This window comes from Schistocerca piceifrons, chromosome 3 (assembly GCF_021461385.2).
Source record: "Schistocerca piceifrons isolate TAMUIC-IGC-003096 chromosome 3, iqSchPice1.1, whole genome shotgun sequence".
Lineage (NCBI taxonomy): Eukaryota > Metazoa > Arthropoda > Insecta > Orthoptera > Acrididae > Schistocerca > Schistocerca piceifrons.
Genome location: NC_060140.1, coordinates 371,746,962 through 371,774,232, shown reverse-complemented (window position 1 = coordinate 371,774,232; position 27,271 = coordinate 371,746,962). Strand labels below are relative to the sequence as shown.

Below are 27,271 nucleotides of genomic sequence, written 5' to 3'. Positions count from 1 at the left end.
TTCCTCTTTTTCTAACACGTGGGTGTAGCCACACTGAAGCTTCATGGACGGAGAAGACGGTACTAGTTGGCAGCAGTGAAACTTACCCGCCTCCTAAATATCTTGAGGACGGCGCCCAGTCTGTTGCCCATTGCTGTACGACTGACTGCGCTAACGAGAGATAAGGGGCCCCGTGCCAGTACTGCCAACATCCCCATACTCACACCAGTTTACGTAACTTGACTAACAAAACAAAGGCTTTTAGGACTAACTATGCCATTGTCAAACATTGATTAACCATCGCAAGAGTACCTGATCACGCCATATGCCCTGCGCCGCTGAAATATTTAAGCAAATGCTCCCGTCCGCCTATTTTCACGCAGCGTCACGAATCCTCGGGCGATCGAACTGTTCTTGCAACATTCGGCGCATCGACGCGTTTAGCTTCATATGAAACGCGCCTACATTATGATACAAGTTTTTATAACTAACATGATACATTACAGCAACTTAGAATTTACGCCGAACTTCTAAATACTATGTGATGCTATTGATTTATCATTACTTTGAGGAAAAATTACCGATCACTTGAAAAGCCGCTAGTAGACGAGGAATACATGTACAAAAACTTATTTATACAGTTCCACTCAAACTGATTTGCATAGTTTCGCACACAGGAAGACACTGGGAACTGGACAAGGATTTTGCTCTGACCCACCAGTATGAAATGGGAAGTTGGAACAAGCCATCTGATAGTCTAAGGCTTGAAGTCCGTTGACTTGTCTCATGTTTCGCAGACAAAGAGAAGCGACTTAAATCCTGACAGATGCTAATGGTGGCAGCTACGCAGACATAACAGCAATCTAATTGAAATACGGTAACAATAAATACAATCCGAGGAGGATTATCGTGGTTAATGGCTGCAGCGCTGGAATCCCATGAGACTTTATTTTCATTAACCGAATAACGATACTGCAACGCACTCAAGAGCTTCTTGGCAACATCTGCCTTTCTATCTGCTTTTTGTGTTACTAACAAAATGATGCGTGAGTGCATCCGCTGTTTCGCACAACCGGCATGACTATTGAACAATGTGCAACAATCACTTACATTAACCGCAATTCACCGCAGAGCACGTTAACAACGTTGCGGAATGGTGACAGTCTGATGCACAGAACTGATTCTGCGATAGCAAATAAGTTTCCTTGCATCTGTGAGCCCCACGGCAGTGGAATGTTCTGTGACAAAACGTAGTGAATTCGACGACTTATTCAGAAAACAAGATATTTACTTCCCGTTAGAAGAGTAGCACACCATTTCACAAGATATAATGCGGCCATATAAATCCTGCGCTCGAGAGGGCAAGGGTGCATTTTGGAATGTCACCTTGAAGGGGAGTACTACGAATTGACAAATTTATATTTCATGTTCTATATCCCATCTGGCACAAGAAAACAGACAATACTGAGTTAGAGCACTCCTTTGGTCAGGAAAAATTCTTGGTTACGAAGGTAATGTACATGTCTGAATGGAATCATCTGTATCGTGATTTTTACTTGTTTACTACGATCTTCACATAGTAACTGGGCATTAATTTGTCTTCGGAGATTAACTAAGGGCCATACAGGGTCTAAACAAAAATGACACGAGTAGTCTCGAAAAGAGACGCTTCTTTTTTCATGTAACGCTACTAATATTTTCCTTCACAGCGTTGTTGACAGTCAAGCAATCGAGATAAGGACTGTGCGCTTTTCTGTACTTGTTCAGCACATGAAACAAGGAGAAATAGGAAAATCCACAATACAGTGTATTATGCGAAGATCAGGAATGGATTCCGTTTCTCTTCATTATTTTGTGTTTACACACAGTTAAGTCGAAAAAGGTGCTTGTATTTTTAATACCACTTTGATCCCCATGTTTGCCGGCCGGAGTGGCCGAGCGGTTCTAGGCGCTTCAGTCTGGGACCGCGCGACCGCTACGGTCCCAGGTTCGAATCCTGCCTCGGGCATGGATCTGTGTGATGCCTTTAGGTTAGTTAAGTTTAAGTAGTTCTAAGTTCTAGGGGACTGATGGCCTCAGAAGTTAAGTCCCACAGTTCTCAGAGCCATTGTTTGATCCCCCTGTTTACAAACCATCATATGTTGGCAGCTTTCCATGTCCGCAGTTCACGTCTACTAAACTTCTCTGGGGAGTCACATTTCTCATAATCACTGCACGAAACATGCTGCCTTTATCAAAGTTCTACATATTAATGAGGCAACTCACACCGATGCTTCTCTTTGCGATGTAATGTGGGGTCAAACATATGCTGCCAGATATGGAAATGAATCATGCGTGGCCTTTGTTGAACAATTCTTGAACTAGAATGAAGGCATCGATTAAGAGTGTTCCCAAAAGCGAAATCCCTCAGTCTCCTCCCCACTCCACTACACAAAAACATCGATTAAGAGTGTTCCCAAAAGCGAAATCCCTCAGTCTTCTCCCCACTCCACTACACAAAAACGCTGCCTAATTAAATGGACTGATGTAATCTTGCTTAACGGAGATCAATGATAGTTACTGACATTCGAAAACTGAGTAGCCGAAAATATTAATTTTTTGTTTTTCCTGCAATAAAAAAGCGCGACAGGTTCCCGCGCAAATAACGACGTCAAGTAGGTATACCTAACTTTTGTGAAGAATGAGGGAACAAATAAGCCTAAGGAATACAGTAACTCCTCCATGTAAAAAAGAAAATTATTGGAACCTAAGAATAAACAAACAGAAAAATTAAATGTCTGACAGAAACCCGGCAGAGTAGATACTTAAAGTAACAACTCGAATTCTTGAGTACAATGAGCCAGAATCCTAATAATGCCCCCACAACTGTGATTTTTGAGTATTTTTTCCATTGGAGAGAACACCCTAGTAGACCAAACACAACGCTGTTAATAATGTAAGAGATTAAAAATCGCAGTACCAAAGGCGCAAGTCATACCGCACAGAATGAAGGGGGTCAGCTATTGACAAAACGATACGCAGACTACTGTGACAGATGGTTCGGTGAAATTGTGCGCATGCGCTCTTCGTATCGATTTCTTCGATTACAATACTCAGTTACGTTAAGCATGTAACACCTATGCTTTCGTCTGGCTTTGCGTCATAATATTTTTCACGGCCTAGATACATACACACACAACCACATGCGCATCCGCTTCACCCCCCGCCCCCTTTAGATGTGCGAGCGCGCCACCCTCATGGACGAAATATTCCTATTGAGTTGTGTGTTCTCATAGATGTTTTCAATCGCCGACACACTTTTATCTTCACCACATTCAAGTGAAAGTACTATCTTATAACGCGTTTCCGGCCAATGTCATGACTTTTTTTTCTCCTTACCCTCTCGACGACCATTTCCTGCAGCCTGTGCCCATTTACTGAAAACCTCTTGTTCTTGCACTTACAAAATGCAGAAAAATGTTTGTGTAAATTTTTGCTGGAAATACTGTGAATTTTAACAACATAAAATCAACAATATTTTTTCCCTAGTATTCTTACAACGAAACCACTGTGCTTGTTACGAATTAATATAGACCGAATTTTAAACGTAATTAGTTTTTGTACGACGTTTACAAAGGTCCTTTCTTTCGTTATCCTCACAGGGCAATCAATTGTACATTTTTCTAGTGCAAGAACAAAGTTTTTTTAAATATATTTTTCACGAACGATTTTCTCCTAAATCCGTCGCGATGCGCATGCGGTGTACTTCCGTAGCCCAATTTAAGGCTGTTTCACGGCTGTATGGACTACAAGTATCCTATAGCAATTTGTTCGTCTCGACTTCAACTACACCACTCGTTTACACCGAGAAAAAGAATTTAACCTCGGTGAATCTTAGCAAATGTGATTTGATTTATCGTAAGAATAACAAATTTTCCTTCGCGGGGACCTTTCGCTGACGGTAAGAATCTCGTTTTTCGGGTGAGCGGAATTTGGAATGTTATCCACACTGCTCACTGAGGCCAAATGATGATAAAATAATATGCGGCCACGAAACATGAGCTGGAAGCATTACCTCTTGCGCTGTTGACAAAATTTGTCGAAGTTCTTTCTTGTAACCAAAACTTTTGCAGTTTCTGATCAAGAAAGTTTTCTTGAGAAGTACTGCTGCATAAAGTGTTTTCACTAGCGACATGTTAAATTTCCTTACATGCCGCTACGTACTCAACAATAACCCTTGTGATTAAACTTTCTACAATAAGTCAACTTGGAGCTGCACATCCGCGCACTACAACCCCGAATCGCCTTTTTGAATTATGGCAATTGACTGGGTGGTCACAGCTTGGTGCTGCTGATCTAGAACCGGCATTTCATGCAGCACTAAACTAGTAAAGCCACGTCAACACCTTATCTATATTCACGACATTATTTTCTAAACATCGGATCCGCTGGTCTAGTGGTAAAGCACGTACCTGGAAACAGAGAGGTCGCGGGATCGAATCTCGGTGAAGCCATAGAAATGTTTAATCTGCTTTTAATACAGCCTTCACTTCCCAACCATGTCCGCAGTCGACAGGAAAGAGATGTGGTTCGGATTCCACGTTAAACTGTAGGTCCCCTTTCCTAGGTTGAGTAACGGGGGTAGATGAGGAACACGCAAAGTCGCTTAAGTGGCGTCCAATTGAAAGACTTGCGCACTGCCACTGAGTAACACATATAATCATTTTATAGATGGCTTCCCTTCTAGCTTAATATTGAACACAACCTTAATAATCATAGAAGGAAAGGCAGTCTTCTGAAAAGTAACGGCAAAACGGCAATAAGAATGAATTTGAACTGCAGATTTTTGCTCTACCTTCCGAACGACTCGAGCAGCTAAGTGGAGCGCTGGTTTCCACAAGCATACGGTGACAAACCTATGGTGTTAACTATTATTTGGAAACGAACGTTGGTCAATTCGGGTAGCCTTACTTCTGTCATTGTCTTCTGCTTCTTACAAGAATGTTGACTTGCAAACACAATGTTATATCTTTTTTAAGCCGTTAATATATATATATATATATATATATATATATATATATATATATATATGTGTGTGATCAAAAACCCAGTATAAGTTTGAAAACTGAATAAACCACGGAATAATGTAGATAGAGAGGTACAAATTGACACACATGCTTCGAATGACCAAAAAAAATACAAAAGTTCAAAAATGTCCGACAGATGGTGCTTCATTTGATCAGAATAGCAATAATTAGCATAACAAAGTAAGACAAAACAAATATGTTCTTTACAGGAAATGCTCAGTATGTCCACCATCATTCCTCAACAATAGCTGTAGGCGAGGAATAATGTTGGGAGCAGCACTGGAGGTATGGTGAGGCATTGGCGTCAGATGTTATCTTTCAGCATCCCTAGAGATGTCGGTCGATCACGATACACTTGCGTCTTCAGGTAACCCTAAAGACAACAATCGCACGGACTGAGGTCTGGGGACCTGGGAGGCCAAGCATGACGAAAGTGGCGGCTGAGCACACGATCATCACCAAACGACGCGCATAAGAGATCTTTCACGCGTCTAGCAACACTTTTTTTTTGTTCTAATAAAACCCCATGTCATTCCAAGCATGTGTGTCAATTTTTGCCTCTCTATCCACATTATTCCGTAGTTTATTAAGTTTTCAAATTTATACCGCCTTTTTGATCACCCGGTATGTAAAACAGACGTATATATATACCGAATGGAAAATTTTCTCCAGGTATGCAATTTAACTCAAATGAGAAATACTGCCTGCGAAATTTAAGGACCTAAAAGCAAGGGTAAGTTTAAGCAGCCTCGATGCTCTTCGCCAGCACAAAGCTCCTCGCATCGAGCCTTGTTACATTTACGCTGCCAGTCACTTGTCAGAGTTCTTTTCGCCGAGTACTATAGTCAGACACATATTTCTAACGCCTATATGTGATTATTACCTACACTGTTTCCCGTTCTCTTTAAGGCATTCCTCACTAAAATTGGTTTTGACGCCAAAATAATGAACATGGATAATCCTTGCGGACTGCTACCTCTCAACAAGCATCTCCCTATTGCTCGCCGAGCAACTCCCAGTTTTTGAATGGTCTTCACACTGAAAGTTGTTTCACTACCGTATGGCAAAACGGATTGTAAGCTTTTCGTTTCAGACGCAATGGAGCTTCGTTCTGAAAATTCTATTTGGTTTACTAATAGTATAAGCTGTTCTCACTCTGCAGTTCATTTCATTTACTTACTGTCCATCCAGTCGTCGTCTTCTACTGCCTCAAACACAAAAATTGGTGAACTGTTTCTACTAGTATTATTTTCATTTCCGTGTGTTCATTATACATTACTTTCGTATACTGATTTTCTGCTCTGCTTTCGAAACATGCTACAGTATGTTCTTCAGTCCTATGTTGAAGTTTAATTCCACTAAAGACAAAACGTACAATGGGCTGACCAACTGCCACTCTAAATATCTTGTGACTGGACACGAAGCTGCTCAATGTGCCAGATCACTCGTCGTCATACCGGCGAGCGGAATTTGTCACGCTCGCAAACTTAACTTTTCCGGAACATGTGAATATAATTGAACTTGATTGCTACTAAGTGAACAGAGAGAGGGAGCAATACTGCAATGATGTGTCAGGCAACAACAGAAACTGACGACCTCAGCGAACTGATTTTCCCGCCCTGGCGAGCTGTAGCAGTGAGCACACTAACCTAGTTAACCCCGCGTCATCGAATTTTAGTTTCGGTAACGACATTACAAACTCGCCCATTACCGGAACTCGGGACAGAGAGGCCAATTTCACAACAGGATGTTCACTTCACTGCTTGCGTTATGTTAACTGACGCACATCTGTAAACTGTGAGGTGGCAAAACGCTGTATAAAATTCCCACTTCTTACCGAGCATTTTTTGACTCTGATGAGTAAACGAAACAGTAAGTTACTGGGACCTGGCACTACACCAGCGCTTAACAAAACTCTAACTGCATCCTACTCCTCACTATGTATCTACCTAAAAAGGTGGAAGAAAACTTGACGGTTATAAGAGACACAAGATATCTCCTGCCAACGTAAGTAGTACGAGTTTACTTCAACGTCAATATTCTTGTTCTGAGTTCCTTACACACACACACACACACACACACACACACACACACACACACACACACACACACGAAATTTTCTGGCTTATTACCAAAAAGAACCTCATTGATAAATAATAGTGAACAGCTCAGAAAATATTCCATTTAATTTGTACTTGGTACACACAAAGATTAGCTGGTACAAAGATTTTAAGATACAGTCCAACATCTCCAACATAATTCACAGTCATCATTTAAAAATACTCCATGATGTCGTAAGTGAGTATAGCACGTGCGTGCATGAATGCAATAATAAAATTATTTACAACAATTTCACTACCATAATTTAAGATCTTGAGTCAAGTCGTCTCTTCTCTAAAGGGGTTCTCATGAAATTAACTGAAAAGAGTGGATGAGGAACCACACATTTGTCTCATATCAATGTAAGTAAATTATTTACATGATAATTTGATAAAGTTAATACTGATTTAATTACTGTAATTTCTCTTTTAGAACAACTTCTTAGCAAGTCTCAATACTTCAATATTGTTTTTAATTTATTTCTCACCTCTGTCAATATCCTCATATCTGCCACACCCAAAACTTACAATTTTATTTTTTTCATATGTTGTTCCTTTTTTAAACACTTTCCATGGCCAGATTACATAAACTCTTCATCTATGGGCCAGTAAGCTCTAACTTTCTTTGGGAGGATTTTTTGTAATCTTTCATAATATGTTTGTCTAAAGGTTTGTCAATTCACTTATAATGCATTTATTAGTTTTAAAGTCTTTAAATTATACATTTACAAGGTCAGTCACAGATTCTTTTCTAATTTTACCACAACTACCATTTTTCTAAGATGCAGTATTGTGTTGCAAATCTTCAGTTGCGGAAACCACCTCTTTAAATTTACATCCATGGTTGATTCCACGCATGCTCCTTTCACTGATTAAAATTTCTCTTTTGTTAAGCTAGTTGACATGTCTTCCTTATTCCTTATTCACTCATCAATTACAGCCTAGCACATTAGACACTTGGACTAATGAATGTTGACTACTGTATATCTCCACTTTTTTTATACTGACTTTCTGCTTGAGTCTGTTGCTTCTTCCACTTCTTTTAATTCGTAAGTGTGGTTATATCAGTTATTGGCAATTTTTATTCCACTTATTTGATGATGATTGGTTTGCCAGGTGCTCAAATGTGCAGTCATCAGCGCCTGTACAAAGTCCCAATTCTCACACAGTCCTCTTTTTAGACAATCCAGTCTAGCCACTGGCACGAATGATGATGATGAAGACAACACAAGTACCCAGTCCCCGGGCAGGGAAAATCCCCAACCCAGCTGAGAATCAAACCACGGCCAATGATTCCACTTATTTGAAACAGTGACATAAAATCTGTATAATTACTTTCATTTTGTTTTCCATTCCCCTTCTCTGAACTAATCTTTGATTTTATTTATTTTTTGTGACTTTTAGCCTCTAAGTTATTCAGCCATCTCTCAGTGTTTTGGAGTTTTACAGTAATGTCGCATTTATCAAAGAATTTTATACGTAGTTTTAAAAATAAGATATTTTGATGAAGGATAGTTGTTATAGTAGTTCATAATGGTTGATGACATCTGATTAGGTGTTGTATGAAATGATTTGCTGGTTATGAAAGCCAGTCCATTTTTCCACCTTTCAGTTTGTATGTCATATGAAAAATCCTCATCCCAAATGCCATTCAGTTCCTTAATAGGCAGGGAAAAACAATTAAACAAACATACATTGAAGATTCTCAGAGATTACAAGGGATTTGGAAGATCATTTGAATGGAAATTATAGTGTCTTGAAACGAGGTTATAAGATGAATGTCAATAAGAGTAAAAGAAAGGTAATGGATTGCAGTCACATTAAATTGGGTGATTATGAGGGAATCAGATTAGGAAATTATATGCTAAAAGTGGGCAGTGAAATTACTTACAAAAGAGGATATAAAATGCAGGCTTACAATGTGAAGAAAAAGCTTTCTGAAAACGAGCAATTTGTTAACTCAGAATATAAATCTAAGTGCTAGGAGGTCTTTTCTGGAGGTATTTGTCTGACATGTAGACTTTTACAGAAGTGAAATGTGGATGTTAAACAGTTGGCTCTACATAAGAATGCTTATTTAATATTAGATGGACACAGCAGACAACCAATGCAGATGAACTGAGTTAAAATGGTGACATCAGTTTACAGCACATATCCTGAGGTATCAAGAAAAAATTGTCAAGTTGGTAATGGAGGTGTGTGTGTGGTTTGGTTTTTTTTTTTTTTTTTTGGGGGGGGGGGGGGGGGGGTAAAATTGTAGAATGAAACCACAACTTGACCACAGTAAGCAGGTTCACATGAATAATAGCTGTAAAACAAAACATAGGGCTATAGATAGAGATGCTGAATGAATGAAGAGAGTACTGCATGATGCTTGCAATAACTACCATAGCAGAATACTGTCAAATGATCTTTCACAAAACCTAAAGAAATTCTCGTTGTATGTAAATGCTGTTAATAGCACCAAAGTTAGTGTCCAGTCCCTAGCAAATCAGACAGAAAGTGAAACTGAGCAAAAGCTGAAATGCTTAACTCTGTTTTCAAATATTCCTTTAGAACAGAAAACACAGGAGAATTGCCCTAACATAATCCTTGTACCATGGAAAAGATGGGCGAAAGGAAGTATTAGTGTCAGTGGTGTCGAGGAACGGCTGAAATTGTTAAAATTGAACGAAGTTCCAGAGCCCAATAGAATCCCTATCAGATTTTATACTGAATTTCCAGCTGAGTTAGTCCCTCTTCTAACCATAATCTGTTGTAGGTCTGTGGGAGGAAAAAAAAAAAAACCCCATGCCCAGTAGTTGCAAGCACAGGTCACACCTGTCTACAAGAAGGGTAATGGAAGTGATCCAGAAACCTGCTATCCAGTACCCTTGATGTTGATTTGTTGTAGAATCATAGAACACATTCTGAGCTCAGACGTAATGGGGTATCTTTAACAGCACAACCTCCTCCATGCCAACCAGCAGCATGGATTCCGAAATTATTGATCATGTGAAACATAACTATCATTTTTCTCACATCACATACTGAAAGGTATGGATCAATGGAGTCAGGCAGATGCAGTATTTTTTCATTTCTGAAATGCATTTTACTCAGTACCACACATACAGACAAAAGTATGATCACATGGGGTATCAAATGAAATTTGTGACTGGACTGAAGACTTTCTGATAGGGAAGACACAGCATGTTACCTTGGATTGAGAGTCATCCGTCAAATGTAGAAGTAACTTTGGGTGTGCCACAGGGAAGGGTGTTGGGACACTTACTGTTCATGTTGTATATTAATGACCTTGCAGACAGTATTAATACTGACATCAGACTTCTTGCAGATGATGCATTTATCTATAAAGAACTATTGTCTGAAACAAGCTGCATAAATATTCAGTTAGCTCTTGATAAGATGTCACAGTGGTGCAAAGATTGGCAACTTGCATTAAATGTTCAAAAACATAAAATTGTGCACTTCACCAAAAAAACACCATAGTATCCTGTGACTATAACATACATATCAACTCTTAACTGCTCTAGTCGTGTTAACGCGTTTACGCGTAGACACATTCAGTAGACACATTCAGACTACCAGGTAGAAGGACTGGTGGCGCGCATAAACACGTTCAGAGCACACAGGGACAGGTACAAAGGCGCGTGTGTTAGCACATCCACAGCAGCTAAAGGGTTAATGAGTCAATGTTGGAATCAGCCAACTCATAGAAATACCTGGGTGTAACACTTTGTAGGGATATGAAATGACTGCCCAGTCGTGGATAAAGCATGTGGTAAACTTCAGTTTATTGGTAGAATACTGGGGAAGTGCAGGCAGTCTAAAAAGGAGATTGCTTCCAAATACGTGTGCGACCAGTTCTAGATTATTAATCAAGTTTGTGGTACCTGTACCAAATAGAACAGAGGATACTAAAAGTATACAGAGAAGGTCAGCACAAAAATGATCACAGGTTTGTTTGATCCATGGGAAAGTGTTACAGAGATACTGAACTGGCAGAATCTTAAAGATAGATGTCAACTATTCTGAGAAAGTCTAGTAACAAAGTTTCAAGAACGAGCTTTAAATAATCACTCTAGGAATATATTACAGCTCACATGGGGATAATGAGGATACAAGTAGAATAACTACAGCAAACACAGGGGCATTCAAACATTCGTTCTTTCTGTGCTCCATACATGAATGGAACAGGAAGAAACCCTAATAAATGGTAGAATGGGATGTACCCTCTGCTGTGCACTTCACAGTGGTTTGCAGAGCATAGATGTAAATGTACAATGTATGTTGCACAGGTTACATGTGATGGAGTGACTTACACAGGAGAGGGTAGCCTTGTAAGCTGCATCAAACCAGTCTTCTGAACAAAGACCACAACTGCTACAACAGCACTAACGTAACTGAAGAAACTATATTTTACTGGAAGGACTACAAAATGTGACACTCCGCCTCCTGAAAATAGTGAAGCTACTAATTAATGTAGAAAAGGAACTCTGAACCGGAAAAAGTAGACACTATAGGCACTATCTGGGAGACTGGTGCATTAAAGATATGCCACTCAGCACTGACAATCAAAAATAACAACCTAATAATATTATTTATTCATCCTTAGATGACTGTGTATAATGTTATAGAAAAATTACTTCTAATCAGATGTGGTCAATATCATCTGGCAGACAGACTAGAGACATTTATATATAGGAGCTAATATGTGAATGTCCTAAATATGGATAAGTTCAATGAAAATCTTACATTCTAATCCTTCCTCTTCCTTCACTGCTTCTAGAGTCATAAGTCCACACCATGACAGCAAGTCACACCCCTTTATACACAAAACTTCACTAATACAAGCATTATGTTTCTCCAATCGGCTTACTCCAACAGAGTGCAGGGCATTTGATTACACTGAATGATGGCACAAGACGAGAACGACGCAGTGATCCTTCAATATTGCTGTACCCTCTGTGCCAAATTGTAACAGTGAAGGTTTAGTGAACAATGCTAGCTGTCAATGTATTATCAGAAGGTTGTCATCATATGTTACATATGAATCTGGGATGCTCTTATTTGTATGTTTCAGTTTCAAATCAAAGTTTTGTGTTTTACTCAGTTCTAATTTATACTATGTGATCAAAAGTACCCGGACACCTGTCTGAAAATGACTTACAAGTTCGTGGCGCCCTCCATCAATAATGCTGGAATTCAATATGGTGTTGGCCCACCCTTAGACTTGATGACAGCTTCCACTCTCACAGACAGTCAGGTGCTGGAAGGTTTCTTGGGGAATGGCAGCCCACTCTTCATGGAGTGCTGCACTGAGGAGAGGTATCGATGTCGGTTGGTGAGGCTTGGCACAAAGTCAGCATTCCAAAACATCCCAAAGGTGTTCTATACAATTCAGGTCAGGACTCTGAGCAGGCCAGTCCATTACAGGGATGTTATTGTCGTGTCCCACCACAGGCCGTGCCTCGATCGTATTCAAATATGCAGTCACCATCCCCAAATTGCTCTTTAACACTGGGAAGCAAGAAGGTGCTTGAAACATCAATGTAGGCCTGTGTTGTGATAGTGCCATGCAAAACAACAAGGGGTGCAAGCCCCCTCCATGAAAAACACGATCACACCATAACACGACCGCCTCCGAATTTTACTGTTGGCATTACACACGTTGGCAGATGACGTTCACCGGGCATTCACCATACCTACACCCTGCCATCGGATCGCCACATTGTGTACCGTAATTCTTCACTCCACACAACGTTTTTCCACTGTTGAATCATCCAATGTTTACCCTCGTTACACCAATTGAGGTGTCGTTTGGCATTTACCAGCATGATGTGTGGCTTATGAGCAGCTGCTCAACCATGAAATCTAAGTTTTCTCACCTCCCACCTAACTATCGTAGTACCTGCAGTGGATCCTGATGCAGTTTGGAATTCCTGTGTGATGGTCTGGATAGATGTGTGTCTATTACACATTATGACCCCCTTCAACTGTTGGCGGTCTCTGTCAGTCAACAGAGGATGTCGGCCTGTACGCTTTTGTGCTGTACATGTCCCTTCACGTTTCCACTTCACTATCACATCGGAAACAGTGGACCTAGGGATGTTTAGGGCTGTGGAAATCTTGTTTACAGACATATGACATAAGTGACAATCACCTGATCACGTTCAAGTCGGTGGGTTCCACGGAGTGCCCAATTCTGTTCTCTCATGATGTCTAATGACTACTGAGGTCGCTCATATGGAGTACTGGCAGCAGTTGGCAGCACAATGCTCCTAATATGAAAAACATATGTTTTTGGGGGTGTGGGTGGTTTTGACCACACAGCGCAGATCTCTTGAGTTTACCAGACCAACATAGATCTAGTGAGAGGGTGATCCACTGAGGAGAACAATGTTTTGGATTGTACTGTGTATAAGTCTACTATACCTCTACAAGATTGGTTTTTGATGGCACCGGGGTGACAGACCAGACTGCGTACAGCTCACGATCCAGGTTAGGTTGGAAGGTGATAGATTGGCTGTGAGTTGACAAAACAATGAATGTGCCATAATAAAAAGCCATTTTTGCAACAAAAAAAAAACTTTGTGGTAACAGACTGATCTGTGGTATAGTCTAAGGACTACATTAGATTGTGAATGGAGTAAAGTCTCTTTTTATAATATACATTAGGCATTCCACAGTTACATTTAAGCTCCTGGTGAATACCTGTACAGTTTACACACACTAAGCTAGGCTGACAAATACACACAAAAACCACAAACTTATTGGTCTTGCCTACTTCAACAAATTAACTGAAAGTGCATAGACAATGTCAATAAATAAATTTAAAATTAGCATTGCAAAATGGTTGAAAAGTACTGAATTTTGCTGTCATCAGGAATTCCAGGCGTGTGTGATCAATAGCCTACAATTCTCATGTGAATGAACTATAAACAAACAACAGAATAAATAAACAGTAGACTTTATTGTATATCCATGAGTCCTGCCACATACCCTATCTATTTTTTTTAATGTCTTGTACTTTTTGTCCTTACTGTCTTTGTCATTCATCTAAGTATGCAGGGCATTAACCCTACGTAATCAATTATCTAATTATTTATTGTCATTTACCTAATTATACACTGTATTATTTTCTTGTCTTTATTGATATTTACCTAATTATTTTGTTGGATGACATTTATTGTATGTAAACTGCCAACATGTGAACAAAGCATTTGTATTTGTAAATAGTACTGGTACCTCGAGAAAAATCTGAATGCACTAACAATCAACAGGCCCTTGCACATGGTGGAGTCCCTGTCAGATTCTACAAGAAATCTGCAAGTTGAATGTCTCCACTCCTATCCCCATAATTCCTTGAGCAGAAAACCGGTTTCTGTTACCGGTGAAGTACATGGCGCAGGGTGTACTACTTACCTAAGGAGTAGCATGACTGATCGATAGACGAACTGTTCTAGACTAGAGTGCCCCTTAGTTGTGATGACAGACTGATCTGGAGAGTAGCCTGAGGGTGGGTCAAGAAGAAGGTTTGATATGAATCATCAGCTTTGGCCAGTGACATAATGTTAATGGCTTCTGTCACATCAACTTTTGGTGTATATATTTACAGTTTTGTTGTTAGTTGGTGAAGCCAGTGAATTTTAAAGCAAATAAATAAATAAAAATGGTTGTGCTGACACACTGACCTGTGGCTTAGCCCAAAGTATAGGCTATGTCAGGTTGGAAGGTAAAAGTATGGGTGTGAGTTGGCAAAAAACTTTATGTTGTCAGACTGATCTGTACCTTAATGTGTTTGAAAAAAATCATCAGTAACATTGCATTACAGTCACCATGTTGTTTACAGCATTTATAGCATGTTCCCTATGTCACTGGTCAAAACTGACAACTCTTATCAAACATTCCTCTTTATCTCATGATGTTTAGGAATTCTAGTTCAAGCAAGGCTGTGCAGTTATAAGGAAATGAGTAAATGTTTCACACTAATCAATCACAGTTAATAATATCACAGGAACCTTAAAAGGCATGTGGACACAAGCAAGATATAAGCCATATTTTAAAATTAATAGAAAGCTGTATATTAATATCGGCAATCACCTGGCATTAGATTTAGTTTTTGATTGGCAGTTTTTTGAAACTGTAGTGTTGTCATGCTTCCTTTTTAAAAACTGCAAGCAATGGGACCATCACGTTTAGATAATTCTTATCAAATGAGGAGAGTTTTTCCAATCAGATATAAACAGCAGGCATTCACTACCACAATCATAAATTTCAATAATAATTTTTTTTTATCTGCCTATTCTTATAGCCACCTGTCTGTTCACGACTGACTGCTATTCTATGCCAAATAGCATACTACCAAACTTGAAGCAAATAAGTAATAAGCCTTTCACAATTTCAGTAATGCTGAAGAACAATTCTAAATGACTACAAGCAAAAACGAACTAATCAAAAATATTACAGAGAGACTACTCCCCAACTACAGGCAAATTACGTGCAAAAAGTGAAGCAATAGGCCTACTTGTTCTTGTCACTACGATTTTAAGTCTTGTTAACAATAAGCCCAAAGGACTCGTTATTTTTGGAAGTAAGACACTTATTAAGAATTATGACAAATTTCTGGTGCAAACAAACCACTTTTGAAATTTAAAACTACCTATAACATTGAGTGCTTTTGGACCTCATTGTCTTCCAAAGTCAGAACGAGAATATGTGTGGGCAAAGTTCCTCAGAAGGCCTACTTAACAATAAATTTAAGCCCAGCTTTTTGAAACTGCTGTAGCAAGTAAAACATACAAATAAATAAAGCTGTGGACACCACTTACCCTTTCTAGTTTTTGGAAATATTCCCTCAAAAACGATATAGGGTTTTCCGGTCTTGAAACGCAAAGCTGTACAATGCAATCTTTTAGGACTTGCTGAATGTTGTGCTTCTGAACGTAAGCCTCACATTCACGCAAACTCTGTTCTTCATCCAAGTTTGCAGCCATCTTTGCGCGAAGGTACTTTATATGTATTACGGACGGTATTAAGGGGTATTCTAATACACACTTGCACTAATAAGTTCAAAACTTATTACACGATTGCTCAGCGACAATCCAATCGCTCTTAATCACTTCAACACAAACATAGGCAGAGAAAATACATCACACACTTTCCCCTAGCAGAAAACAATTGACAACCGATGTAACTACGGATTTAACACAGAGATAGTAGAAACGAAAGAATAGCGATAAATGCTAGAACAGCACTGACAGTGGAAGTGTAAATAAAATGCTCGAAATTTCACAGATACAGGACAAACTTGTATTTTCATCAATTCTCACTTGCACTAGAGGTGTTGTGCAAGCAATTGCTTGTTTTGTCAGCCAATCAATTAAAGAAAACCACATGGGCCTGAGGACAAGAGAGAGGAAGATTAGAAAGAACGCCGTTCAACGTCTGGCTTAAAAAAGGCTTAATATAGAAAAACGTTGCGCATTTCGGGTATTATTGTCGTACGCATTTATTCCATTGTGTAATTCCAACTAATTTATTAAGCGCTTTGTTTTAGAACGAACTCCGTACCAGGGCAGAACGTAGTGGTAACACTCGAAATTTAAAGTGTCTGGGAAATTTTCGGCACTCCCAACAATTCCGAAGGCATTTATGTTTCATTATGGTGCCACTTGCGTCCTCCAGACCAACGTAACTTATCGATATTGTGATTTGTTTGACGTTCCTACTTCAACAATTAACTAGTGTACAAAAAACTGTCGAAATATGGCTCGATATTCGTGCAAGAAAACATATAAGGAATTCGAGACTGGATGGGTGTATACATTAATCAGTATCACTATTCATTGTCATTCTGTGTAACGTAGTGGCAAGGAGTGGGAGATGTGGAGAAAAGCGGAGAGGTTTTAAACGTCTCCCATTGATTACCTTTTTCTGAGTAGGATCTAACTGAAGGGGCTGACAGTACAGAAAGAAGTCAATTGCATGTGTATAAATCTATTCAGCGCCCTACCAGAGCGTATTAAATGTCATTTAAAAATGCGGTGGAGTTTAAGACTGAAGGAAAGAGCTTTCTGTTGGAGAACCATGTACATTTCATTGCCACGTAACTGTTCAGAAATGCTTTAAATTTTAGTTTGTCATTAGAATTAGCACTGAAAAACCATTTGATTGTGTGGAATGTACATGTTTTACTTCTTTTCACATTCCAGACAGAATTCCCTGTGGGATCCATTTTGTGCAACAGCTCATTCAAAGAATTAAAGGCAGCTTCGCAGTTAAGCCTTATCTACCTCACCCCACTGTATGCTAGTTTCTTGTAGCTTGTAAGAGTTACAGCTCGTACTCTCCCCCACTGGCACCTTGACTGACTTGCACCATATTTTATTTATTTACCTTTATTTATCAAGGACCATATCAAAATGTATTTTTTGTTTTTTTGTTTGCAAAGGTAAGACAGTGCCAATCAAGAGGCTAAAATATCACACAACATGCATAAAATGCGTTTAGACGATAGGATTGGTAGCCTATGGGAATAGGACAGGTGTTTGGCCATGGCCTAGGTTAAGGAACCATCCTGGCATTTGCTTTATTGTAACTTGAACAAAAAAAATAAAAGACAACCAATATAATAGGATATGCCTATCTTTACAGAAGCCTTACTTGCTCAAACACTCTTGCATGCAATTTTCATCTTGTTGGATTTGAGTTTCTTGTCTACTGAAACACAACAGCTTCATTTCCCAACAGTCCATTCATTTGATACAAAAAAAATTTTCACCAAAGACCTCAATGTTATCAGTTGCAAGTTTTAACCAGTTTTCAGTTATGTGAGATCCTCTGGTTTTTAGGAGTACTTCAAATGCTGTAACTTCTTTGAAAATGCTTCAGCAGTTAATCATTGAAATTTTAATACTCTCACCCATGAAGGCATTCCTCTGCCCCAGCAGAGTGTTCATGTTTATACAAAGAATAGTCTAGTAACTAAGTTCCAGGAGCTTCCAGAAGTTAAAAATCTTAATTGATAAATAAAGTAGGCAGTAACCCACACATCACAAGCCAGCAATTACTGCAACCTCTACACAACAGTGCATAATGTTCAGTACTTTGCATTACACCCCCTCCTTTGAAAATGCTAAACTGCTGGTTTGACGGGACAGACCTAGATCTGGATCTAGCCAGTGGTCGTTTATTTGACAGCAATGGCGGCTCTTTGAATTCTGATCACATTGTCGTATCCTCATGATCACTGCAGTGTTCAAATGGAGTTACTTCCATAAAGATCACCAGCAAATATTATTTCTTGAATGGTAATGCTTTGCTTCTTCCATCTGAATGATGAGCTGTTTGGTATAATCTCTTTCAGCATCATCAAGCTGAAATGGAAACAAAGTATTCAGTGTTGTTTCAGTTTCTTGACTGGGGATCGAGGAAAACAGTGTGAGACCTGTAGTGTCTTGCTAGCTATGTGATGTGTAAATGTCACAACAGGCAATACAGTGAAACCCCTATTTTTTGTTTTCGTGCAGTCCAGATTTAAAAAATGCAAAATTGAGGAAAATGTTAAAACCCCCTCAAAATACAAGCGAAAACACACACAATTGGCATTTTTGTTTAAAAGTTGCAATCCCCTCCAATACTTTGTATAACATCTGTCTAATTGAGGGAAACTGAATGTACAAAACAGTGCTTAAAGAATAATTTGTGGCAAAGAATTTCATCAGTTCTTAAAAAGTCGCAGGTGTGTAACAGCAAGTAAAAACTCATCAAAAAATTGGAATCGGTGTCTGGGTACAAGGTAATTAAGCTATTTTCCAACATGCTACGACCACAATCTATACATTCAAAACACGTTATGTGAGATTATCCTTTTTGCTCACCCCAAAAAAAAAAAAAAAAAAAAATTACGAACATATTGAATTAAATCAAAGTCATCACTGCCAATGGTATGTGGTTAAACCATAAGCATAAATGTGAACATCTGCGTAATGATAAATTTTGTCACCATTGCTGTTACTGTTTAATACTTTTCTTATGCCGCATGTCTTATGGTCACCAGCTTTAAAAGTGTTATTTTAGGCTCAATGAGAGAAACAGAGACATGAAAAAATGAGTTTACTTTCCCAGTTGGCATTAAAAGCTTATTAGAAGTTGGCTCAGTGAATTTCTATGAACTGTGTAAAATGTAAATTTGAAAGAAAGCTCAGGTGGTACAATTTTGCTTCATGTCCTCTTATCACTGCTGCCAGTCTTTACGATCTACAGTGTGTGGTGTGTGTGATGCAAAGTATGTACATGAGCAGTGTATGGAGTTGTTGCACTGTATTGTGTCAGATTTGAACACAAAAGTCTTTACAATATGTTGTTAGAAATCCCTTGTTCTACTTCCTTATGTCATCTCGGTCATAGCACATCATCTGCATGAAAAGTATATTTTCAGCACATCACAAAGTGCTTTCACCCCTACCTGCTCTCCTGTCATTGAAGGGCCATTCCCCCTCTCCACACATCCAGTAGGTGAGCTCATTTTACATGTATTAGTGTGGTGTGATGGCTGTGCTGGCTATTGGGTGACTTAACAAGTTACCAGGCAATAAGAGTTCACTACCCGTGGTCTAGGGGTAGCGTCTTTGATTCATAATCAAAACGTCTTCGGTCCTGGGTTCGATCCCCGCCACTGCCTAAATTTTGATAAATAATCAGCATTGGCGGCCGAAGACTTCCGGCATAAGAAGTCAGCCTCATTCTGCCAACGGACTTGTCAAAGAGGGCGGAGGAGCGGATAAGAGGTTCAGGGCACTCTCTTGTCCTAGGGGTGGGAAATTGCCCCTAAAGGTGGAAGAATCAGCAATGATCAATGACATGAGGATGCAGAAGGCAATGGAAACCACTGCATTGAAGACACGTAACGTGTATCCACAGGACATGTGGCCTGTAATTGAAGAAGTGTCATGATGATCTCTCCATTGGCAAAAGATTACGGAATAGTCCCCCATTCGGATCTCCGGGAGGGGACTGCCAAGGGGGAGGTTACCATGAGAAAAAGATTGAATAATCAACGAAAGGATAATGTTCTACGAGTCGGGGCATGGAATGTCAGAAGCTTGAACGTGGTAGGGAAACTAGAAAATCTGAAAAGGAAAATGCAAAGGCTCAATCTAGATATAGTAGGGGTCAGTGAAGTGAAGTGGAAGGAAGACAAGGATTTCTAGTCAGATGAGTATCGGGTAATATCAACAGCAGCAGAAAATGGTATAACAGGTGTAGGATTCGTTATGAATAGGAAGGTAGGGCAGAGGGTGTGTTACTGTGAACAGTTCAGTGACTGGGTTGTTCTAATCAGAATCGACAGCAGACCAACACCGACAACGATAGTTCAGGTATACATGCCGACGTCGCAAGCTGAAGATGAACAGATAGAGAAAGTGTATGAGGATATTGAAAGGGTAATGCAGTATGTAAAGGGGGACGAAAATCTAAGTCATGGGCGACTGGAATGCAGTTGTAGGGGAAGGAGTAGAAGAAAAGGTTACAGGAGAATATGGGCTTGGGACAAGGAATGAAAGAGGAGAAAGACTAATTGAGTTCTGTAACAAGTTTCAGCTAGTAATAGCGAATACCCTGTTCAAGAATCACAAGAGGAGGAGGTATACTTGGAAAAGGCCGGGAGATACGGGAAGATTTCAATTAGATTACATCATGGTCAGACAGAGATTCCGAAATCAGATACTGGATTGTAAGGCGTACCCAGGAGCAGATATAGACTCAGATCACAATATAGTAGTGATGAAGAGTAGGCTGAAGTTCAAGACATTAGTCAGGAAGAATCAATACGCAAAGAAGTGGGATATGGAAGTACTAAGGAATGACGAGATACATTTGAAGTTCTCTAACACTATAGATACAGCAATAAGGAATAGCGCAGTAGGCAGTACAGTTGAAGAGGAATGGACATCTCTAAAAAGGGCCATCACAGAAGTTGGGAAGGAAAACATAGGTACAAAGAAGGTAGCTGCGAAGAAACCATGGGTAACAGAAGAAATACTTCAGTTGATTGATGAAACGAGGAAGTACAAACATGTTCCGGGAAAATCAGGAATACAGAAATACAAGTCGCTGAGGAATGAAATAAATAGGAAGTGCAGGGAAGCTAAGATGAAATGGCTGCAGGAAAAATGTGAAGACATCGAAAAAGATATGATTGTCGGAAGGACAGACTCAGCATACAGGAAAGTCAAAACAACCTTTGGTAACATTAAAACCAACGGTGGTAACATTAAGAGTGCAACGGGAATTCCACTGTTAAATGCAGAGGAGAGAGCAGATAGGTGGAAAGAATACATTGAAAGCCTCTATGAGGGTGAAGATTTGTCTGATGTGATAGAAGAAGAAACAGGAGTCGATTTAGAATCGGAATTTAAAAGAGCTTTGGAGGACTTACGGTCAAATAAGGCAGAAGGGATAGATAACATTCCATCAGAATTTCTAAAATCATTTGGGGAAGTGGCAACAAAACGACTATTCACATTGGTGTGTAGAATATATGAGTCTGGCGATATACCATCTAACTTTCGGAAAAGCATCATCCACACAATTCCGAAGACGGCAAGAGCTGACAAGTGCGAGAATTATCGCACAATCAGCTTAACAGCTCATGCATCGAAGCTGCTTACAAGAATAATATACAGAAGAATGGAAAAGAAAATTGAGAATGCACTAGGTGAAGATCAGTTTGGCTTTAAGAAAAGCAAAGGGAAGGGAGAGGCAATTCTGACGTTACGGCTAATAATGGAAGCAAGGCTAAAGAAAAATCAAGACACTTTCATAGGATTTGTTGACCTGGAAAAAGCGTTCGACAATATAAAATGGTGCAAGCTGTTCGAGATTCTGAAAAAAGTAGGGGTAAGCTATAGGGAGAGACGGGTCATATACAATACGTACAACAACCAAGAGGGAATAATAAGAGTGGACGATCAAGTACGAAGTGCTCTTATTAAGAAGGGTGTAAGACAAGGCTGTAGCCTTTCACCCCTACTCTTCAATCTGTACATTGAGGAAGCAATGATGGAAATAAAAGAAAGGTTCAGGAGTGGAATTAAAATACAAGGTGAAAGGATATCAATGATACGATTCGCTGATGACATTGCTATCCTGAGTGAAAGTGAAGAAGAATTAAATGATCTGCTGAATGGAATGAACAGTCTAATGAGTACACAGTATGGTTTGTGAGTAAATCGGAGAAAGACGAAGGTAATGAGAAGTAGTAGAAATGAGAACATCGAGAAATTTAACATCAGGATTGATGGTCACGAAGTCAATGAAGTTAAGGAATTCTGCTACCTAGGCAGTAAAATAACCAATGACGGACTGAGCAAGGAGGACATCAAAAGCAGACTCGCTATGGCAAAAAAGGCATTTCTGGCCAAGAGAAGTCTACTAATATCAACTACCGGCCTTAATTTGAGGCAGAAATTTCTGAGAATGTACGTCTGGAGTACAGCATTGTATGGTAGTGAAACATGAACTGTGGGAAAACCGGAACAGAAGAGAATCGAAGCATTTGAGATGCGGTGCTATAGACGAATGTTGAAAATTAAGTGGACTGATAAGGTAAGGAATGAGGAGGTTCTACGCAGAATCGGAGAGGAAAGGAATATGTGGAAAACACTGATAAGGAGAAGGGACAGGGTGATAGGACATCTGCTAAGACATGAGGAAATGGCTTCCATGGTACTAGAGGGAGCTGTAGAGGGCAAAAACTGTAGAGGAAGACAGAGATTGGAATACGTCAAGCAAATAATTGAGGATGTAGGTTGCAAGTGCTACTCTGAGATGAAGAGGTTAGCACAGGAAAGGAATTCGTGGCGGGCCGCATCAAACCAGTCAGTAGACTGATGACAAAAAAAAAAAAAAAAAGCCAGAAGCAACATTTCCTTGATTCTGATCGAGCACATTCATTGAGACTCAGTGTTTGAATTTAAAAGGTTGATATTGTTGCTGAATACAGGACATCAGAAATACATGGAGAAAGATGAGACTGAGTTATAAGTGGAACAAGAAAAGGTGGTGGCTGGGCCTCTTTGTCACGTATTGGTTCAGTCCTGAACACTTTGCAACAACTGTCTTGTTTTTCCATTACCAATGCAACCTAGCAGTAGTTCTATTACAAGTATGTGGTGGAGCTAAATGTTGCAAGTTGTGCTGGCAACACTGATCGTGGACTACATCAGCATTTCGTCTCTCACGTCTCCCCTCTCCACAATGGCCTACAATATTCTCTTAACTCTGTCACTACCTGTGGTGCGAACCATCTGCCTTTTGTGCCACTTATAAGTTGTTCAGTCACATCAAAGGCCAAGAGTATGAAAACAGGATGAAGTCAAGTGAGACACTGAGTAAGAACTTAGAATTGACGTAAACTTTACTAGGAAGAAATTAAAATCAGGCAATTTTTAGCATTGATCTTATGGACTTTTCACAGGGGCTACAAATGTATGGTGTAGAATCGTGGAAAACATAAAATTGCAGAACATAAAATTGAAGTTTCACTGTATCATACCAACATAAATATCTGCCAAAATCTTATTACAATGTTTAAAGAAGCCATGTTTCTATGTGTGGTAGGAAATTGTCATCCTGTGAGCAATGCTGCACTGTCAAATTTCTTCTAACACCGGTACTGACTCAAACACCTTTTCACAGTCAGAGCATAATTTTGTGTTCCATGCTTCAAAATCAGGCTCTCAACAAGAAATCTGGCAATTTTGAGAGTTCCAGCCTTCAGTACAGCTTTGGTAACAGTATAGCAGGTAAGGTAGGCAGCTGACCATCTAGTTAAACAAGAATTTAATTACAGTCCACTGAAATGAAACAAATGGAGGAGAAATTAGTGCAAGATGTCCACAAGTAATTGAAGCACATGCTGCTGTTGTCATTCCCTATAGTGGCCAGCGTAAAGTCTTACAGATTTCCAGAGATCTGGCCAATGATACCTACTTCTGTTTCTATCAAGGGCCTTCACAAATGTCAAATGATCTTATGGTGCATTATGAAAATACTTCAGTATGGCTGGCCATAAATGAGCTGGGATGCTGAGCAACCATTTCCATTCCACTGAGTCGTAATTCTGTCTAAACAGTGTTTCTTATATTAGTCTGAGTTATCATTTGATACTTCATTCTCTAAGTACTCTATGGTCGTCAGTAATGATGGATCTTCACTTTGTTTTCAAGACTTATTACTTATATAGTAATGTGAATGCATAACCCATGATGTTTGCATGTGAACATGCTTATGTGTCAACTAAAAACTCATTTCATTGACATTTGAGCAATACATATATACAATTTCTTTACAGAAAATTAAAGTTCAATGACAATAATTGCCAATAATTCATTAAGTGAAACCTACTTAAAGCTAAAAAAAATAAGAATTCACATTTAATCTTATTTGGTACAACACATTGACAGCAACAGACAGCATGGCATAGTATTAAATTTTATATCATAAAACTTTATAGAATGACTAAAAAATTGGAATATGTGCTGCAACTTCTACAGGATTTGCAACTGAACATGCCAATACAGAAACAAGAGGGCGTCGTTGCTCTGAGGATGGCCGCAACACCATAATTCTTGCTGCACAGCGTTCCATAAGTAAGCACCACTTTAGTGCTGTTCTTGAATCATCTTTCATGGCCAGAAATTCATTAACCTTGAATAGAAATAAAGAGAAAAAAAAAATAGAAAAGGCTAATAATGTAATACTACACAAAAGAGAGGATGTAAAACTGAAGACTGTGTAAACATCAATATTCTATTTACTTTTGAAGTCAACATTTATCATAATGTTTATTTCCTATTATGTATTCATTTATGCACAGTATCTTCCTCTTTAGTGAAAAAAGGCTTGCCGGATAAGTAAGGACACATTATATTATGTACAGTCATGAAAATTGCAGCACTGGTAGGTGCTGAGTGGGACAGAGCTAAGATGATACATATGAGTACCTCATTCCATTGTGCCTTCAATTGTATGACAGAGTTCATCAGTCATAGTGGCTAAGAAGCTTTGGTGAACTATTCCGTTGGTACCTCATGACATATGGCAAGATGATAAAACATTGTCCTGGAACTTGCAAGACTCAAAGGAGAGTGATTACATTAATATCACTCATCCCACATGGAAAAATGTGAGAATTCATTTTCTGTAAAGAAGACACTTTAAGTTGCAGACAGGTACAATTAAAAGACTCTTACATATAGCTTTTGGCCACAGCCTTCATCAGCAAAAGGGACACACTCACACCATTCATACAAGAAAGTAAGCATACCTCATGCACAAATGATTATCATCTCCTGCATCTCAGGCTGGAATGCGAATATTGCATGGGACACAAGCAGTAATATCTGGGGGGGGGGGGGGGGGGGGGCAGGGAAGGGGAAGAGATAGTAGGGTACAGGTGGAGAGAGACAGAGAGAGAGAGAGGGGAATGCTGTCTGGTGGAGTGCGCAGTGACTAGAATGCCAACAGGCATAAAGTCAGGAAGTTGTGGGGCAGTGAGGTGGGGAATAAAAGGAGTGAAAAAAGAGAGAGGAGTTGGGAAAGATGGGCAGGTGTGTTGGCAGAGGGTGGCAAACAAAGAAGGTGCAAGATGAGAATGGGGAGGAGATGACAGCACAGGAGGAGGTAGAAACTGTTGGGTGGAGGGTGTGGGGACAGTATGTTACCATTGGTTGAGGCTGGGATAATTATGGAAGGGGATAATGTGTTGTAAGGAAAACTCCAATCTGCACAGTTCAGAAATGCTGTTGGTGGAGGGAAGGGTCTAGATGGCTTTGAGTGGTGAAGAAGTTGTTTAAATCAAGCATGTTATGCTCAGCTGCATGTTGTGCCACAGGGTGGTCTACTTTGCCCATGGCTATAGTTTGGTGGTGGCCATCCATCCTGGTAGACAGTCACAGCAATATAAAAAGATGCAATGTTTGCAGCAAAACTGGTAAACGACATAGCTGCTTTCAGAGATGGCCCAGCCCCTGATGGTGTAGGACAAACCTGTGACGGGCCTGTAATATGAAATGCTGGGTGTGTGGGGCAGGTCTTGCACCTGGGACTTCCACAAGGATATGATCCTTGTGACAAGGGGTTGGGATTTGGAGTGGCATAGGGATGGACTATGATGGTGTGTAGGTTGGGTGGGCAACAGGACACCACTTCAGGAGAGGTGGAAAGTGTCTTGGGTAGGATGACCTTCATTTATGGGCATGACAATAGATAATCAAAGCCCTGGTGAAGGAAGTGGTTCAGGCTGTTCCTGTTCCTACCAGGAGTCTTCATTGTTTGATTTTGAGAATTCATTTTATGAGAGTTGTAAAAGGTAAATGTTTTATACAAAAATTTCTGTGCAGTGTCAGACAAGAACAGGAGACAGATGAAATTCATAAAGAGGCCAAAGAAAAATATGGGAGTCTACCAAGACAACATACATCTAGGGCCAGTTTAAGAACATTTTTCCACACAAGTGACTCACTTGGTGCCCTCACCCCTTCTCACATTTCTTCCTTGCACACCTTCATTCATGTTTATTTTTGTAACTATTTGTGACTTGGGTGTCCTTGGTTCCCCTATCTGCTTGGTGGCCCAAAATGGCTGCTATTAACCCTTGAGTGGGCACACCTATGTATGAAGTGTGCCAACCACAAATAACATTGTCTTTTATTTTTTCATTGTTGTTTTATAATTGTCAGCCCATACCTATTCTTTCTTTATTGTTTCATCTAGCACAGTGATACATTGTGGTTTTATACATCCAAGTGAGCAGGGGTGGACTTGGTCAGAAAAAATTTATGATCTATGCAAGAAAATGACACAGATTAAGAGCTAGCAGTACAATCTCACAATGAGGCAGTCATCTACAAGATGATTAATAATCAAATAAACAATTGGCAGGGATCTGATGCACCTGTGCTGTGTAATGCTTTGAGTGGGTCATCACTGTGGGGTAACACTTGTACCACCAACAGAATGAGACAATGAAAGTTTATTTTGTTACTGTTTAGTTGAAGAGTGCTTTAGAACATATACTGTAAGTTTATTTTATCATTGTTTAATTGGAGTGAGCTTACA

The 27,271-nt window shown here is 39.6% G+C and overlaps 2 protein-coding genes across 3 annotated transcripts in view; both read right to left on the bottom strand.

Annotated features, from left to right (window-relative positions):
* The window catches only part of LOC124789339 (cAMP-dependent protein kinase type I regulatory subunit), a 266,916-nt gene extending 250,565 nt beyond the window's left edge, over positions 1-16,351 (bottom strand). Inside the window, exon 1 of one of the 2 annotated variants that reach the window (XM_047256658.1) lies at positions 15,976-16,351. In XM_047256658.1, coding sequence (XP_047112614.1) covers positions 15,976-16,140 — 165 coding nt within the window. In that variant the 5' untranslated portion in view covers positions 16,141-16,351. Of the gene's footprint in view, positions 1-86; positions 139-15,975 lie in introns of those variants that run through there. The other variant, XM_047256659.1, reaches the window with a different exon arrangement.
* Positions 16,352-24,670: 8,319 nt separating this feature from the next.
* Positions 24,671-27,271, bottom strand: part of LOC124788665 (meiosis-specific with OB domain-containing protein) — a 230,305-nt gene continuing 227,704 nt past the window's right edge. The window contains exon 9 of the mRNA XM_047255941.1: positions 24,671-24,859. Within this exon, the coding sequence (XP_047111897.1) occupies positions 24,671-24,859 (189 nt within the window). The remainder of the gene's footprint in view (positions 24,860-27,271) is intronic.